Source organism: Oryzias latipes, chromosome 1 (genome assembly GCF_053564925.1).
Source record: "Oryzias latipes strain Hd-rR chromosome 1, Olatipes_Hd-rR_3.1".
In the NCBI taxonomy this organism is placed as follows: Eukaryota; Metazoa; Chordata; class Actinopteri; order Beloniformes; family Adrianichthyidae; genus Oryzias; species Oryzias latipes.
Window position 1 is genome coordinate 14,820,278 of NC_136237.1, and position 14,539 is coordinate 14,834,816.

The 14,539-nt window shown below is 41.3% G+C and overlaps 1 protein-coding gene across 2 annotated transcripts; it reads left to right on the top strand.

Annotated features, from left to right (window-relative positions):
* The first annotated feature begins 2,378 nt into the window (after positions 1-2,378).
* Positions 2,379-4,964, top strand: LOC110013925 (uncharacterized). Of its 2 annotated transcripts, none has more exons than XM_078942896.1 (7): positions 2,379-2,495; positions 2,636-3,387; positions 3,485-3,674; positions 3,760-4,017; positions 4,127-4,298; positions 4,442-4,590; positions 4,804-4,964. In XM_078942896.1, exons 1-7 carry the CDS (start codon positions 2,390-2,392, stop codon positions 4,962-4,964), a joined length of 1,788 nt encoding a protein of 595 aa, XP_078799022.1. In that variant the 5' UTR covers positions 2,379-2,389. The 2 variants fall into 2 exon arrangements, with proteins under 2 accessions (XP_078799022.1, XP_078799069.1); XM_078942943.1 differs by having other exon boundaries at positions 2,636-3,381.
* Positions 4,965-14,539: the final 9,575 nt, after the last annotated feature.

Sequence of the window (14,539 nt, forward strand, 5' to 3'; positions counted from 1 at the left end):
CTGTCGATCAATAGAGACCATGAATTTCTGCTTATTTTTTTTTTTTTTGGATGCTGGTGTGCCGCGGGATTTTTGTCAAGGTTAAAGTGTGCCGTGGCTCAAAAAAGGTTGAAAAACACTGGTGTAGGAAAGAAATCTTTTCGCTTTGGAGATTTCTTCCATGCGTGTTCAGAAAATCGGGAGAAGAAGACCAGAATTCGATCGGATAAAAATACAGAGTTCTATTTCCCTAAAAAAGAGTTCTAGAACAAATTAAAAACAGATCATCTGGTTTCTCAGAATTCTGAAGCCTGTAAAATGCAGAAAGTTACATGCGATTTAGAAGCAGCCATGCTGAGTACAAAGAAATTCCTACAGTGCAGACTTTTAACATGTGGCCATGATGCGTCTGCCATGATGCGGACGCATCATGGCGGCGGAATCTCCGCCTCTGGCTGCTCGGATTGGCTGACGGAGGAGCCTGCCTACTTCCTTCAGTCCATATCTGGAATCACAGCATCTGGTTTCCGCTCTGCCTTTCCGGGGGGCCATTTGACAGATGGACACGGTGTAGCCATAAAATGAATCCCCACCTGGTCCTCCATAAATTACTCTGGACATCAGGAACTCCACCATGTTTTTTTTTCTTTGTAACATTAAGTTTGAGAAGTGGAGGGTTCTAGCTTTTTTATCCCATGGTTGTACATCATTTGCTTTTCTTTGTAAATTTCGTGATGTACAGTTAATTTCATTTTTCTCCACCGCCTCTCCGCTCTCCTGCATTCACGTTTCAAGGCTCTGATCGATTCGTTTCTCCAGGATGCTGTAGCTCTAGTTTTCACTGTTTTGGATTTAATTGGAGCTACAGCATCAATGGCTGACTGCAGTTTGTTGTTAAAATGTTCAACCATAAAATCACATGATGAGGGTAAAATCTGAGCGGGAGTTTGATGTAAAATGTTAATAAAATGTGCAGCCACATCAGGAGTAATCTAATGCTTCCTCACAGTTCTCGCTGGAGCTACCTGTCGAGTAAAACTGGCAATGTTAAAAAATACGCAATAGTGATCTGACACAGCCATGTCAACAACAGAGGACACACTGCAGGACAGACCATGGGTTATGGCCAAGTCTAGAGTGTGCCCTCTGTTGTGGGTAGGCTGTGTGACATGCTGTGAAAAATCCATGCAATGCAAAAGGTTAAGAAACTCATTTACACATGCATCACTATTTTTATCCACGTGTAGGTTAAAGTGTGGATGCCATGCTTTGAACAACTTTGTCAAATAAAAAAGCCTTTTAAACGCTGATTCTATTGATACCAATAGTTCGCGTCGAAAAAAATCCGAAGCATATGAATAATAGACATCTTTCGAAGGAATCAGAGAGTTGACTTTGCCGCTAAGAGCGCAGGCTGGAAGTGACCCCGATATGACCTGTGACGTCACGAAAGGCATTGACTTTCGTAGTTCCGCTTCGGACAGCAGGTAAACAAAACAGGTAGTCTTCGTTTCTCTCGTTAATCATCGTTAATTCGTTAATTCTCGTTAATTCTCTGTTAATCATCAACATGCCAAGTCGTTGTGTGGCAGCTGGATGTAGCAATACATCTAGTGAAAGTGTATCTGTGTATAAATTCCCAAAACAAGAAACGCTGCTGAAACAATGGACAAAACAAGTTCAGCGAATGAGGGCGAATTGGGTGCCAACTGCTTCGTCAACTTTATGCAGCGAACATTTTGAGGCAGACTGTTTTGAAGAAACACCACAGCTCATGAAAGATATGGGAATGCATGTCAGATATAAAAAAGTATTGAAACCGAACGCAATTCCCACCATTTTCAAGAGATCGCTAGTGGCAACGTCCGAAACAGAAACGCCCAGTACCAGCACTGGCAGGAGCCAGTACAAAAAGAGAAAATCTGTGACCGTAAAGCTGGCACAAAAGAGAGTGAGTTTAACGTTTTATTACATAATGTATTTATTACAAAAGAGAGTGAGTTTAACGTTTAATATATATACGGTATATATATTGATATAAAAATTTCCCTATACTATATTATACAGAGTATTATACAGAGTAACAGATCTTTATACTGAATAATCCTTCATTTAAATTAAATGTTGCCTGTACACATTTCACACAATTAATTATAAGCTGTTTAGCAGCAAGACAACTAATAAAACTAATAATATCTATGACAATATTCCAGGAAGTACAGGAGCTTCTAGCCCAACCAGTTGAAGTGCCTGAACATATTCAAGAAGAAATGGAGATAGATAAACCGCAACCAGTCCCTGTACATGTAAGATGATCACATATATATGTATTTGGTGTTAAAGTAATTAGTGAATTGCATTAATGTTAAATTAATAATGTGAAAATAATTATCATGAACTCATAAATTTCATGTTACAGGAAGCTACCACACAGACAGTTAGGCAACCAGGAACTAGTCGCACTGTTAGACTGCAGGTTGATATGAGGTCGAAAGGTCCAACGAAAAAAACAAAAGGTTAGGCCTACTTGAAATATAAGTTATTTAAAGATGTGTGCTTTGTTTTCTTAATTCACAAAATGATAAGTGATAAGTAACATGATAAAATGATAAAATGATAAGTAACATAATGCAATTTCATAATTCATTTTCTACAGGGTCACAGACAATGCCTGAAGTTGTGGAAATCAGCACTCAAACTGATGAAGATTTTTGCCCATTGTGTGACCACAAGCAGCTATCTATACAAGTTGAACCAATCATTCCTTCATCACCAGACCTTCCATCCAGTCAGCCGGATCCCGTATCAGCTGATGATAGTGACTATCTTCCAAGTTCTTCACAGACCCCATCCTCCTCTGACTCTGAAAGAAGGTCCACACCCCCACCCACTGAGCGTTTTTTCTTAGTTGCCTGGTCTGCTCTGAGCATGCTGCTCAATTTGAGGTGTTGTGCTTTTTGTCAAGAAATGGACATGGACATGTCAACCACAACCCAGGGTACAATGCTGTGTGTCCTCTGGACATGCAAGAGTTGTAAAAAAGTTACAAAATGGAAGAGTCAGCCTTTTGTTGGAGACATACCTTTAGGCAATATTTTGCTATCTGTAGCAATATTGTCTACTGGTGCATTAGCCACTAAAGTACTACGCATGTTCCAAAACATGAAAGTGGCATGCATATCCAAAAGAACATTCTTTAGGCATCAAAAAGACTATCTGCTTCCCAGTATCACACACTTGTGGGCTGAGCAGCAAGCCTGGCTCATTGCATGTCTTCAAGCAGAACAAAGAGGCATCGTGTTGGCTGGAGATGGTCGCTCAGACAGCCCTGGTCATTCCGCAAAATATGGGACGTACACCATGTTAGAATTACCAGCAAATGTTATCATAGACATGCAACTGGTACAGGTATTTATCTTTCTTGATAATGAGGAGTTACTACTACCTATTTATTATTTAATGTTAAAAATATGATAAACTGCCATCGCTTCTATTTTTTTTACAGAGCAATGAAGTTGGTGGTGCCTCGCATATGGAAAAGGAGGGCTTCATAAGATCAGTTAATTTCTTGGGAACACAACAGGGTCTAGATATAGATGTGATAATAACAGACAGGCATGTCCAGTTACGGAAATGGATCAGAGAGAATTTGCCAGATGTTCAACACCTTTTGGACGTTTGGCATGTTGCGAAGGGTATTATTCATTTCCTCAAGTCTTTTTTCTTTATCAGAAATTGTTCCAGTTGTAAAATATCTAATATATTTATTATTATTTCCAGGTCTCAGAAAAAAACTTGTGGCACTTTCCAAAGAAAAAGACTGCACAGACTTGAAAGAGTGGATTGACAGCATAATCAATCACCTTTATTGGTCAGTCATGTCAACAGATTCAGCAGAGCCAAACCTAGTTGAAGCCAAGTGGACGTCTGTGCTGAATCATATTGTAAATATTCATACGCCCAACAATGAGTTATTCCCTAAATGTGAGCATAAAAGGCTGAGAGGAAGAGCAGCTAGAAAGAAGTGGTTGAAACCATGTAAGTATGTTTTGTATATTTTACACAGCCGTATCTTTTTTTTTATTGGAGTCATCTGTAGAAGTATAAGTAAGTTTGGATGATGTACATCCAATTTGCTTGCTTACAGGTTCTACCTTGATGGTGAAATTAGAAACACTGGCAACAACAACATACCTCATCAGAGATCTAAAACAGGCATCAAACCGGGAGCAGACATCCTCTCTGGAGGCGTTCCACAGCCTCTTGAACCACTACGCTCCGAAAATGTATGCCTTTTCTTATGAGGGCCAGCTTTGCAGGTACATACATGTTATATGCTGGTACTTGAAACATTGCTTTATCAGCTTATCAAAGAAAAAATAGTTGTCTCTAGCGTAACATATTTTCAAGATGTTAGTATTTTCAGGTGAATGTTTATGTCAATACATATTTTTTTTAATAGAGGACTGTTAGCAGTGATGCATTTCAATGAAAATAGTGGGCGGACTCAACAAAGTACCAGATCAGGTGAACTCCAGTATGCAGTGTCCCTGCCAAAGTGGAAGAAAGGGGGACACACAGTGAGGAAAGTTTTAGAAGAACCTACATTTGGTAAGTTGTATTTTTTCCATTTTTCAATAAACCTATGTTCATATTATTTATATGAAAAAACACGATTCTTTATTTATAATATATTGCTTTATTTCTATATGTATTGGCTCACTCCAATGAACAGGCATGTAAATTTTAAGAATACACGTACATTTGTTTGGTATAGGTAAAAATATACATATACATTTATATGTGTTCCACAATACATTTCAGACTATGTCAATGAGATCATCAAGGATGTCCTGGACAGACTCGTACACCCCAGAGAAGATGTGGATGTCAGAGATGTGCCTCCTCCATTGAGTGGTGAATACCAAAGACCAACCAAAGAAACTGCTGTCTCACAGTTCAAATCCAGATACAAGTCCACTTGAATCAGTCTAATGCAGGATACAAAAATCCAACATACTGTCCAGTTGGTGCGGAAAAAGTTGACCGTATTTTATTCACAGCACAGGATGGCAGGGTAACACGAACCGCTCTCCCAAAATGTCCCCAGCACAGCCTCACAAACTGCCTGTATGCGATATATCGATATCTTCTGAAAATAGAATAAAGACTTGATTACCTGTCTGTCAGTGTTTGAAATATATTGACGTGTTTACATACAAGTGTTTATATTGTTGATGGAAGTAAATAAATATATCATATCCTAGGCCTGACCGAGAGTCTGTTTTTACCAGCTACTAAATTAACTTTAACTCAATTGCTATGCTACCAATGTATACCCTGGTAATTAGATCTATTCTGTGTCAACCTTCGACATGTAGAGTATACTCACTCATGTGATGTAGCTTCTTCCATTCTACCATGATGATCAACATAAGCATAGTATGCTACCCTCAAAACATCAGGATTCAGGCAGCAGGTCTGGAAACTATCCACTTCAGTGATGCAGGATGCATTTACCCCTCTGCGCAGCATTTCTCCTTGGACTTCATCTATTTCACGGCAGCAAATACACTCCATCACTAGAGGCATGACAGCACAACATTGACACTGGCACCTATGACAAAAAGTTAGTTTTAGTTCATCTCATTCATTTGTAACTTACAAACTGAATCCAGCTGTCCTACATATATACTGTTAGGAATCACTGAAAAAATTTCACCATTAGGCCCTATTAGATTGACTTTTCAATTCTACGTGTACTTTTACAGATGTATACACAAGGCCTAGTCTACGTAGGTTCCAAAATCACGAAAGGCAACTAACCATGCCGTGTTCTGGAGTCTAGCAGAATCTTCATGCTGGCTATCGTCATCGGCATCACTAGACCTACTACTTTCTGCTATATCCTCCTCACTTTCGCAAAAGGGTTCGAATCGATACGGTTGCAAAAGTGACTCATCATCATGATAATCTCCGCAACTTTCCTCTTCATCTTTCTGTTCATCTGATGATAAATCGCTAATAGAGACGGTAGCATCACTCGGTGCTTCGCTATCGGTGCTAGCCATGCTGTCTGCCTTTCGTTACGTCACAAACAGGGCGGCGCGAACTCGGCGGAATGCGTGAAGCCGGCGGCCGTCCTCGTTGTTTATATCGCGTTTTTCGCTATTTATTCTTTTTCGAAAAATATTAAAAACAATCGCAACATGAAATAGAGACTATTTACTATATTTTGGCTTATTAAAATAGGCCATGTCACCCACACTTTAAAATCACCAGTTATTAGAACTCTACTATATTTACAGTGTATAAATGACAAAAAAATCTGAAAATTCTTGAATAAAACAGGAGGGGGCTTTGGTGGTCTGTAAACAGTAACACATAAAATAATAATTAATAATAATAATTGCTTTTGTTGCAAATGAGTCACAAGCAAGCGATGCAGTGCCATCGCCTTTTTTATCTCCCCTAGTAGAAAGGGGAGAAGACTCACCCAAAAAACTGTTAACCAGTATATTACTTGTCGCAAGGCAAAAGCAAATGTGTCAACAAGTAATGGGTGACTTGCAAGTCAAAAGAACGAAGCCTGCTGCGCCCTTCCAGTTTATTGTGGTTGATATGTTCGGTCCTTACTCTATGAGAGATGATGTGAAGAGAAGAGTGATCATGAAAGTCTGGGGAGTTGTATTCAGCTGTGTGGCAAGCAGAGCATTGCATGTTGAACTTGTCAACAGTATGTCTAAAGAGAGCTTTCTAATGGCTTATCAACGGTTCACCGCTCTGAGAGGACACCCCCAGCAGGTTTGGTCAGATCATGGGACCAACTTTCTTGGGGCAAAACCCATACTGGAAGATTTATATAAGTTCCTGCAGGCACAGAACAAAATTGAACTGGAGGAATATGACATCAGGAATAGAACAAACTGGACGTAGAAAGTGGTTCCAGCTGATTCTCCGAATCGAAATAGAGCTGCTGAGGCTGCAGTTCGAATCGTAAAGAGTGCTCTTCAATGTATAAATAAATCAATCTAAACTCAATCTAACCTTCAGCGAATTTCTGACTGTCCTACAACTTGCTGCTAATTTAGCAAACAAGCGACCGATCGATGCCAGGGTTTAATGTCAAGAGGATTGCATCCACTATGTAACACCAAATACACTGCTTATGGGGCGAGCGTATCATAGTGCAGTGTTTTTCAACCAGTGTGTGCCGCGGGAGATGGTCGAGTGGGCCGTGGGAAATTGCCCTCATTAACTGATCTAAAAACATTTCCCATCTCCAGGAAATCAGCTCTGTGTTCATCCAAACAGGCCCTGATAAAACACTGAATAGTTAGGAGTATAAAAGATCAGAAAATTATTTTTCTTTGTGTTTATTTAATTCTATTAAAGACATTTTGATAAGAATGACGGTACTGCGATTTAGCTGCAAATAAAGCTTTTTGCGGCAAAGTCCCGCCCCTTTAACAGTCTCCGCCAATCATTCTTGAAGGCTTAATCACATGTCAGCAGTCTGACCAATCAGAAGTGGTTAAAGTCTTAACTTCCTTGTTCCAATTTAGCTCAAAAAGTCTCTCAGTTCCAACAAAAATACTAGCAAAAACTCGTGTTTAGCGGTGTAGCTTTCCACAGAATCCGGTATCAGACCGTGGAATAAGTGAACAAAACAATGAAGCTCAGAGATGCGAGTCTGTCTTCCCTTTTGCGGCAGTTTTCACACTCTCCCATGATGCATTGGGTTAAAGCGTACAATGAGTCGTCCTTGTCTTGAAGCCACAACAAACACAAATTAACAGTTTTTATATTTTCTAACTTAACTTTTATTTCATCTTTTAGAAAAACCAGCTGCAACTTCCTGCTTTTTATGCCACAAGTATCACAAAAATGCACGTGAGATTGCGCGTGGGGGGGGGGGTGTAGATCAATACAGACTATGAGTTTCTGCTTCTTTTTTTTTGGATGCTGGTGTGCCGCGAGATTTTTGTTAAAGTGTGCCGTGGCTCAAAAAAGGTTGAAAAACACTGTCATAGTGGACATGTCAAGACCTTCAGTTTTGAAAATTATTCTTTCAAACGTCTACAGGAAATCGAGATGCAAGTTAACAACTACTGGAGAGCATGGTGTCAACTTGCTGGACCAAATCTCTTCATCAGAAGCAAGTGGCACATGCTACAGCGTAATGCTGCTGCTGGCGATGTTATGTGGCTGTGTGATCAGAACACTCTGTGAGGTCAGTTTCGTCTGGGAAGAGTCGTGGCTGCAGTCCCAGATCGCAAGGGGCATCGTGAGGGACGTTGACGAATCTTGTCGCTCCAGGACACAGCGTGGCACATTCAACGCAAAAGTCTGCTACCCCAAGCATTCAGTGTCTGAAGGAGAGCAAGACGTTTAATGGTGTGGTGCTTCATCGGGATCTACGCCGCCTCGTGGTCCTTCTTCCGGCCGAAGAACAGACTCTCTGACAAGAACATTAACTTATGCGACCTTTATGGTGCATAAGCATAACTGGTGGTGGGGGTGGGGGTACTGATTCTTTCCAGAAACAATAAAGTGTGATAATGATGCATGACAGAATGACGGAAAGCTGCTTTAATGTGACAAAGAGGCTTTGTTACATATCAGTCTGCACTACAGCTTTGCAGCCCCGCTTTTTCTCATGCTTTCTCTTACAGTAAACTAGTAACGCTAATCGCCATGATGTCGGCCTTTTTTCAGAGTGCTGTACACATCACTCTGATCAATGAGGTCACTAAACTAGAATCTATTGCTGGGAAGTTCTGCAGAACTTTGGCCCAGAATTTTCGAGTCGATCCCCGCTCCCCCCAGCCAACTGTCGTTGTGTCCTTGGGCAAGACACCTCACCCTCCTTGCCTCCAGTGCAGCTCCACTTGTGTGTGAATGTGTATGAATGATCCTGGTGATGGTCAGAGGGGCCATAGGCGCAAACTGGCAGTCACGCCTCTGTCAGGCTGCCCCAGGGCAGATATGGCTATAACATTAGCGTACCATCACCAAGTATGAATAAGGAGTGAATGAAAAATGGACACTGCGAAGGAAATTGTTGTATTATTATCATTGTTTAAATCATCCCCAGCTAGGAAGAGGGGGTTTTACGACACTGTCCTTAGCTGATAAGGAATACTGTTTGAACTAAGAATCCACCCAAATGGGTCATTATACGACACCCCCAATGAACTTTTGTCTTTGTCTGGAAATCGTAACCTCTTGAATTCTTAATAAAAGGAGCACTGGGAGAAGCAGTTATTTGAGAAAAGAAGCATGGTGGACGTTTTTTGTCACACTTGCTTTTCTCCCTCGTGCATGAGAAACTTGATTCTTGTTGTGGTCTGTTCTTTCTAATTGTCTTTTTCTTTAATGTCTGGATGCATTTATCTGACGGACAAACTGTAAGCGCTTTGCGCGTCTGGAAAAGCGCAGATAAATCCAATCCATTATTATTATTAAATGTCTGCAGCAACAGCAACAATCTCTCTTTACTGTGCATATTCGCTTTTAAACAGACCATAAAACGTGTGGTCAATAATCAAAATACACTTGTAATTAGCAGAAACATAACGCACACACAACCCCAACGCTCAGCTCCAGTAGCGGTTTTAGGCACGGGGAATACGGGCAATTGCCCGGGGCGCAAATTTCAAGGGGGGTGGCATCCCAGTGCTTGAAAGTAATCAACCTGACAGTTACATGCATGCACTGTGTTTCTGAACACCTGTCCACACTTTCTGGCAACATGTATGTGCCGATCTATCAGGCTGGCTTAATGTTTCAATCACAGCTTTACTTTCACCTTGTTTATTTAGTGTGACATGAGTGCCATTAATCCAGGGGGAGGATTAGTATCAACAATTTTCACAACTCTTTGTATAGCAAAAAAAAAAAAAAAATTGGAAAAAGTAAGAAAATTATTAATGTAAGTCAATAAAGGAATCTGGTGTTTGATCATATCAGCTTGGAAAAAATGTCAGCCAAGAGTTCAAGTAACTTGGAAAGAATTGAGTCTCTCGGTCTCCCATAGCTAACTACGTGACTTGGTGGGTGGGGTGCCTGGGCGCCACTGCTCCTCCTATCGGCTCCCTGTGGTTTTGTAAAATAAATATTATGTTGTAAAATTGTCGTGGTGCCTTTAACACCGTCGGGATGTTTGAGCGGGCAGGAGGAAGATAATTATGCCATTTACTGGAAACATCGGGTTTTCCAAAGGCTGTTGCGGCTCCCTGTGTTCTAATTTCTGTGGGAAACTGATCCAAATGGCTCTTTTAGTGCAAAGGTTTCCGAAACCCTGGCCTGGTAATTAGGTGATATCCTGGTTGGATGATGCAACATCAGAATCTCCACCTCAAATTTTCCAAGTAGCCTGAGGCGTTAATTTGGGAGAAACCATGACAATTCATGTCTTGATCGACGACCACTTAATCTGCCACAGTGGGGAAAAGTAAGAGGAAACCCAGACAAAATGTATCTCTAAGGCAGATCCTCTTTGTGGGATCTGATTGGATTTTAGTAAAGGATGCTGGTATTGTGGGCCTGGAATATTTGAGTGAGTCCACTGAAAATTGAGGGTATATTGAACTCCTCAAAACGAAAAAGTTGACTTTGGAGCGCTCTCTGGACTCTAAAGTTCGGGGGGGCACTGGTTTGCTCCTGGTTTCAGGATGTCTCTTAAATGGATGCTCCCTCTAGCTTCTTTTTTGGTTTGGAGAAGAAGCATGGACAGATGAAAGTGATGCATTCTTTTGTCTGACACACAAGAGGAGCTGTTTGGACCTGTAAGGATCAGACAGAGGCCTGTGGACTTTTATTCCTCACTTTATACCAGTGAGTGTGATGACAGCCTGTTGGATGAGTTCTGCAGTGGACTGCCTCAAGTCTGTGATGAGATGAACTCTCAGCTGGATCTGCCTGTCCAGCTTCCTGAACTGTATGCTGCCCTCCAGAGCATGAAGGGCCAGAAGGCTCCTGGGATCAATTACCTCACTGTGGAGTTTTACAAGGCTTTCTGGGACGTCCTTGCTCCTGACATCTTGGAGGTGTTCAATGACTCTGGCTCTCTACCAACATCCTTTCGCTGTTGTTGCTCTTTTGCCACAAAAAAAGGAAATCACATAGACATTAGGTACTGGCGACCCGTCTCTTGTACTACAAGATTTTATCCAGGGCCTTTTCCATTGGGCTGAGTAATGCTATGGAGCAGCTCACCCACCAGGACCAGATATAATGTGTCTGAGGTAAGCTCATGGTTGATAATGGTTTTCTAATTCAAGATGTTTTGGAAGTCTCTGAACTATTGGGTGTACAATCCCCTCCTTCAAAAGATCCATGCAAGTCTTGAAGGTTTGTGTTTTCCTGATTTCAGTAGAAATATTGTTTAATCAGCTTTTGCTGATGATGTTGTTGTTTTTGTTAAACACCAGGTTGATGTGAATTTATTGGTGGATGATTTTTCATGTTTCTGGTGAGTGGCAACTGCTTAATTTTATTGTAGGTGAGGCTAAACGTCCAGTTAACATTAGCAGGAAGCGGAAAATACCAGGTGAAACATTTGCTGATTCAGTTTAATCTGGCACTGCAATGTCTGTTCCAGGCTAAAGCTGGAATTCTCCTTCTTCAGACTTTGGTGATTAGGTAACTTCAGACAAATGTGGTGTTTTAACAATGTTCTTTGTTCTGTATCTAATGGTGAACTATGTTATGCTGCTTTTTTACGTGACTGATTGATTTTATTGTTGTTATCTTAGATCCCTGATTAAACTGACAAAAATAAAATCTTTTTGTAGTTTAACCCTTGTGATATCCTAGGCACTTTAATGTTGGGAGTTGGGTCATCTAGACCAGTGTTTTTCAACCTTTTTTGAGCCACGGCACACTTTAACCGTGACAAAAATCCCGCGGCACACCAGCATCCAAAAATTAAAAAAAAAGAAGGAAAAAAAGAAAAAGCTCATAGTCTGTATTGATCTAAAGTCCCTCTAAAATCTCACATGCATTTTTGTGATAATTGTGGAAGATAAAGCTGGAAGCTGCAGTTGTTTTTTCTAAAAGATGTAATAAAAGTTAATTTAAAAGATTCAAAAATTGTGTACGTTGTTGTTTTAAGACGTTAAAAGGAGGGACTCATTGTGCGCTAAGACTTGCGCTGTCACTTTAACCCAATGCATCATGGGAGATGTAGTGGAAAAATCCGCCGAACGCAGACAGACTAGTGTCTCTGAGCTTCATTGTTTTGTTCACTTGTTCCACGGTCTGACACCGGATTCTGTAGAAAGCTACACCGCTAAAGACGAGCTTTAGCTGGTATTTTTGTTAGAACTGAGTGACTTATGAGCTAAATTGAAACAAGGAGGTGAAGACTTTAACCACTTATGATTGGTCAGACTGATGATATGTGATTAAGCCTTCAAGAATGATTGGTGGAGACAGTTAAAGGGGCGGGACTTTTCAGAAAACAGAGTTTAAGATGCGGCTAAATCGCGGTACTGTCATTCTTATCAAAATGTCTGTAATAGAATCAAATAAAAACAAAGAAAAAAGTTTTTTACTATCTTTCATATTCCTAACTTCTCAGTGTTTTATCAGGGCCTATTTGGATGAACACAGAGCTCATATCCTTGAGATGGGAAATGTTTTTAGATCAGTTAATGAGGGCAGTTTCCCACGGCACACTTGACCATCTCCCACGGCGCACTAGTTTTCTTCAATGATTTGTGAACCTCACTGGTGTCAATGGATTACATGAAATCTTTCCATCTTTATCCACCTTTGTCATGGTAGGGAGAACACGTCAATGTGAGGGTGGGGTCATCCAAGATAGCACAAGGGTTACATGGTGGGAGGCACTAGTGCAGGGGTCGGCAACCCATGGCTCCGGAGCCACATGTGGCTCTTTCATCCTTCTGTTCTGGCTCCCTGTGACTTTGGAAAATAATGAGGATTTTATAATGATTAAATTTTATTTTAGTTTGTTCATTTTTCATGCCATTTCAAAGGTGCTGCTGGCTCCGCACGAAGCGAGTGCCACGTAAAAAACAGCTTCGTAATGAGCTCGTATTTATCGGCCGAGAACTGCAGAGCTGATAGCAGGGAGAGGCACGCGGGGCGGCTTCAATAAACACTCCGATCTTCTGCCGGGAACTTGACGTGCTGCGGGGCAGAGAGCAACTCGCTGATGATAGAGAGTTTGCGCCAGTGTTGCCAGATAGAGTCACAGTTTTCCAGCCCAAAAGTCATCTGAAAACCGCCAGACCCAGCCAAAAACTGCCCAACACAATTTTTGTTGATGTTTTTTTTCGTACTGGACTTATTTAGCAAAATAAAAGATTTTTCTAAATAAAAGAAACTTCAGACTAATAATAAAATGTGTACAATATTGAATATTTCTTCAGCGGGCCGCCTTCTTCCATTCATTTGCTTAACCCGCTCTATCTCCGCTGTAACCTGCGTCCGGCTCTTTCATCCTTGTGCTGCGCTGGAGCGCCCCGACTATCATGTCATCCTGCTATGACCGTATTTTGCGCTCTCTGTGTATAATACACTGAGGAGCACGGGGGAAATAAATCTCTGCTGCAGAGGGTGTGAACAGGTAGAGAGGAAAAGCAGGTGGAGAGGCGCAGGAGGGGCTTTGGTTTCAAACTCTGTCAGAGAGATGCAAACACGGGCGTCAGATTGAGACGCAGCTTTCACTGCGGGAGTTGAAGCAGAGACTTTTCCTGGGATGATTTTATGAACTCAAACATGGAAACATGATTACCAAGTAGAACTCTTCAAAATAATAAACCTGATCTCTCCACATTCTCCGTGTCTACCATGCATTGACAAACACATCGCTCCATGCAGCGATCAGACCAGAACTAGTAGCTCCTCCCACACGCGGCCGCAGTATCATCCTTTAAAGAACACAATGTGCATTTGCAGCGACGTATGCTTCAGACGATGTCCGATTGCCCAATCTACATGTCAATCAAGTCCCGTACTTCTCAGTGAGGATTTTGATTGGCTGGTGGATTTTAAAGAAGTACTTTTTTTTTTTTTTACTTTTCTGGCCCGCGATCTACACTCATGTCATTGAAGATCGACCGGTCGATCGCGATCGACGTAATGAGCACCTTTGAATAATAAAAACATGCATAAGATATATAATGATGTCAAAACGGGTTGTGGCTCCGGGTGCTTTCTTTTCATTAGGGGCGGTCCCAAATGGCTTTTTGAGTAAAAAAGGTTCCCGACCCCTGCACTAGTGCCAAGTGCAATACCACCAACTACTGTGTAGAAGTGTGAGTTGAAGTGGAGGACTACATAACTCGCCTTTAAAAAAACAAAACAAAAAACAATTTTCTTCTCAACAGTCCGGAAAATCAATAACGACTCCATTGAAATTCCCTCCCAAAAGCCTCCTCAAACTCAACCACTCTCCCTCCGACAACCGTACCCTATCCTCCAGCTCCTGTCTTTCTTCCCCATACAATTCACAGTGACACTAAATCGGCTCAACTGATTCTTCCTCTTTCCCACCTTCACACAGACACGTGGAATGCTTCCCCAG

Bases quoted from the DNA above. Each gene is read 5' to 3' on its own strand.
- LOC110013925 (XM_078942896.1), top strand. From the start codon at position 2,390: ATGTTACAGGAAGCTACCACACAGACAGTTAGGCAACCAGGAACTAGT. The intron at 2,496-2,635 runs GTTAGGCCTACT...CATTTTCTACAG, and splicing joins TCCAACGAAAAAAACAAAAG to GGTCACAGACAATGCCTGAA. The intron at 3,388-3,484 runs GTATTTATCTTT...TTTTTTTTACAG, and splicing joins TAGACATGCAACTGGTACAG to AGCAATGAAGTTGGTGGTGC.